The 4,089-nt window shown below is 33.8% G+C and overlaps 1 protein-coding gene across 1 annotated transcript; it reads right to left on the bottom strand.

Annotated features, from left to right (window-relative positions):
* Positions 1 to 1,850: 1,850 nt before the first annotated feature.
* On the bottom strand, positions 1,851 to 3,521 carry LOC139483301 (uncharacterized). The gene has a single exon (XM_071267331.1). It carries the CDS (start codon positions 3,519 to 3,521, stop codon positions 1,851 to 1,853), a length of 1,671 nt encoding a protein of 556 aa, XP_071123432.1.
* Between the last annotated feature and the right edge of the window lie 568 nt (positions 3,522 to 4,089).

The following is a 4,089-nucleotide window of genomic DNA, read 5'->3' as shown; positions in this document are numbered from 1 at the left end:
TGATTTTTCAATAGTTTGCATATAAATATAGCCGTGTGTTATCCGTTAACTTAAACTCGTTAACTAGACGTCTTTTTCGATACCGGGCACCCTACTAAGATGTTTGTCGACAAATCTGACGTACGGTGTCCGACCATTAAACGCGCTGATGCATCGAAGCAAGGCATACAAATACATTGAGAAAACATGGAGCAGTTTCGTGTGTTACTCAGTGCCCTGTACTGCCAATTCTGGGTTTTCATCAAATATAACTGAACTTCTGCATACTAAAAACTGTACGCAATCAAATGTACGTGTATTCTCCCTTGCCATTTCTATAGTACAATGTGAATCAGAAACATGATTACCCTGGCGCCTAAATGAATGAGTAGGTATGAGTCAGGATGCAAATCACGCATACCTTTATAATCAAAGAAAATTAGATAATGAGGTCACACATATAAAATGACATTAAAATAATAAATAGGTGAATAAATAATAAAAAGAACTACATAATGAAGATCGTTACTACATTTTTAATCTGTAAACCATCTCACAAGAGTCTTCAAAGATCGTGACTCTTATGAGAATCAGGCATGGACGGAAATTTGAAAAGCTAGAACTAATATCACGAGACTCTAAGTGTGAATAGCGCATAACCAGAAGACACTTTAAAAACTGGCATTGAGAACATCTTCTGCACATCTTATTCCAGTTGGTACGCTTTTTCGGAGGTCTATATTGCAAGGTCCATGTACGAAGCTCAGTCTGAATACTAGATTAACCGTAAGGAAAAATTAAACCTGGCATCGAAATGCTCAATCCTTTTTCATATATTAATGAATGAAATACGTTTAAAATCAAAAGAGATGTCACCTGTCACATGACTAGAATTAAATTTGAACAAAAATAAGGTTTTCCATTAATTGAACATGACGTCTGAGCCCAATGTGTTGTCATGGTTACTACGCAACAAAATTTAAAAGTAATATTAATTGTTTTTGCCATATTCTTATTACCATATTATTCCACTTGATCGACCGGAGCTTACGCATCAATTTGCATAAGGACAGTCTATTCGAAGATGTGTGTGATAAGGACTATTGCCGTTATAACTATAATTACTGATTTCTAATCACCTATCAATGCCATCAAACAGATATACAAAAGAACTGAGTGTACTATATAGGAAGAATAAAATAGTTTAAGACTGATAGCATTTATATATGCTGAAGAAGAGTATTTTAAATATCAGCTATATTATTATTCTGCTTGAAACTTTTCTGATTGTTAGATTTTTTTTAATGTGATTTATGAAAACATTTATATACAAAAGAAAAAAATATCTACCCTTATCTTTCCTTACTTAACTATGATTAAATCCTATTTGCTATTTATCCCCGTGTAACCTCCTTCACCGCCACCAACCTGCCAAAAAACCAACATTCATAATGTAAGGAAGGAAAAAAATTGTTCAAAGTGTTATAAAATAACGGTATATGCATATTTTGCAACTGATATCGTTATAGTTTTACCTGTATATCCAAAAATGCCAAAACATGGTAAATTTTACATGTTTTTAAACTTTGCTTTACAAGAAAATCAACGGTTGTGTCTCACCATTTATTTTGCGAAAACACATAACTATAGTGTTTACATATTTTAACCGGATCAATGACCACAACTGGACACTTCATTGATGAGATTATCCCAACACATCTATCTTTAGATGGACTGGTCTATGATGAGCGAACGGGTTAAACTCCTCCAAGTCAAGTGAAATAAATAAAGTAATAAGATAAAAGGAGTAAAAGGCAGTGTTTGATATATACATTTTATAACATAAAACGTGTGAAGGTTTTTCATAATATTCAAGCAACTGTATATAATGCAGCATTAGTGCTGGCCTTATCACAAACAAGTAATATTTTACGTTGTTTGTCATAATATATTGCTTGTGGCTCGTCTATTCCATCAGCAGATGTTAACAGCGTTTTACTCTCTTTACCGTCGTGGCGAATTATTGTGATGTTGTTTGATGCACTTCCAGCTACAAACACGTCGTCATTTTCACCGATTGCTAAACCAGAAGGAAGTGAAATAGACTTGATTCGAGTAACCCAAATTTTCTCTCCATTCATATCATAGCAATTGATGGTGTTTTTGCCCTCGTCCGTGAAATATATTTTATTTACGGCAGTTGCAATGTGCATGACATTAAAAGCAGCTATATAAAATGTGTTGACTAATTTCCCTGATAATTCATACACCATTATCCCAATTTCTCTTGCTACTAGGTACAGTTTGCCATTCTGATATGAAAGTCCCACGCAGCACTCTGGAAGTTTAAACTTTTTATTTACTCGTTTGAAAGTGACATCTACTATTTCAATATGTCTTCCATATGAAATTGCAATTTGGTTAGAATCAATCACTGTTAAATTATTTGGTCTTTGCAAAAGTGGGATATCACGGATGTGTTGACCCTTTTCGTTAAACTCCGTTAGTTGATCCTTCCCAAGGTCATGGGCAATCAACAGATGACCGTTTGGAAGTATCGCACAACGTTCTACATTATATCCATATGGTCCCGACTTTTTGATTTTGAACTTTTGCTTCAAGTGTAAATTAATGTCACGGATGTTGGTCGTTGGCATGGAAACCTGAATTTGGGCTTGTTCTATTTTGGTGTCCTTAAATGAAAAGTTTGCGTTGATCTCAGTGACCAAAAGTTTTCCAAAATGACGGACATTTTCTGCTAAAGACAAGATCATTGAATCTACTCCGAAATTTATCTTGTAGAGCTTTATCTTGCTGACTGAACTTTTAATAGATTTTATCTCCTCTGCAACTGTTTTGTTAATTTCTCGAGTTCCAAGAAACACTTGTAGATTTGATCCCAACATTTTCATTTTTTCAGTTTCTTGTTTTAGATGTTCAAGTCTTTGGTTTGCAAGTTTCAAATTTTGTAATGTTTTCCAATTAGCCGATTTACAATTGTTTGATTTCGCAGTTAAATCTTGTACTAATATTTGCTCTAGGCAATCTAAATGTTTATTCAACTTATCACGTGTTTCCGTTATGCTATTCCTGATTTTAACTTCCTGCTTTTTAAATGTTGTTGAAGCAGATTCTTGATCTTTGATTATTTTCCCAACATTTTGTAACGCTCCAATGATCGTGTCCTCCAAATCGGCTAGAGCAGTTGATCGCTTCGCATTTACCGTTGCTTCATCAAGAGGAATGACTTTTAGACATAACCTATGCTGATCTACGCATGTGCTACACAAAACAACATCGTGCGAGGAACAGTATAGGTTGTATCTCTGTCCGTGTCTAAAGCATGATTGGACTATTGACACACCAATCATTTTCTGATGATCTTGAATTGAGATAAGATTATGGTTTCTTGACATTTTAAGAGATCCATGGACTTTTTCACAGCCTTCACACAGCCCTTCCTCGCAATTTGTACACCACTTTTTAGCATGTTTAATGTTATTATCATGCCTACATGGTCCACAAAGGTCGTTTTGAGCCATGATCCTATCCCTGTTGAAAATAAAATATAGGTTATTTTTGGCCAGTTATTTAAAAAAAACTAATTTCTGTTATAAAATAATAGCGAAAATTTATGGAACCGACTGATTTTAAATTAGAAAAGTCCTATCAAAGTTACTAAAGAGTCAAATCTTATACATGAAAGCTAATGAATATATAAGACTATCATTACACAGATATTTAAACAGCTATTTTATTGGAGTCGAACCAAGAAAATACCGAACATTTCATAAGGTCAACTTTTCATAAGAAATAATGGATGCTTCTATCGCTCCCTGTCTATAAGTATGCATTTTAACCTCATAATGACAGTAGAATTATTAGTAATAGAAAAACAAAGGATATGGGGTATCTATACATGACACAAAATCACAGCAACAACAACAAAATAAAACACACACATATCAAAGGAACAGCCTTTTATTGTTGTTCCTCGTCTTAAAATCACAGTGATAAGTTTAAGACGAATAAGTTAACCAATTTCTTTTGTAAAATAGAGGTAAATATTGGTTTAACGATTTTAAGATAAAAGTTACAAAAGATCCGCCA

Source organism: Mytilus edulis, chromosome 7, assembly GCF_963676685.1.
Source record: "Mytilus edulis chromosome 7, xbMytEdul2.2, whole genome shotgun sequence".
NCBI classification, from domain to species: Eukaryota; Metazoa; Mollusca; class Bivalvia; order Mytilida; family Mytilidae; genus Mytilus; species Mytilus edulis.
The sequence above is the reverse complement of the archived record's forward strand: the minus strand, read 5'-3'. Positions and strand labels throughout refer to the sequence as shown.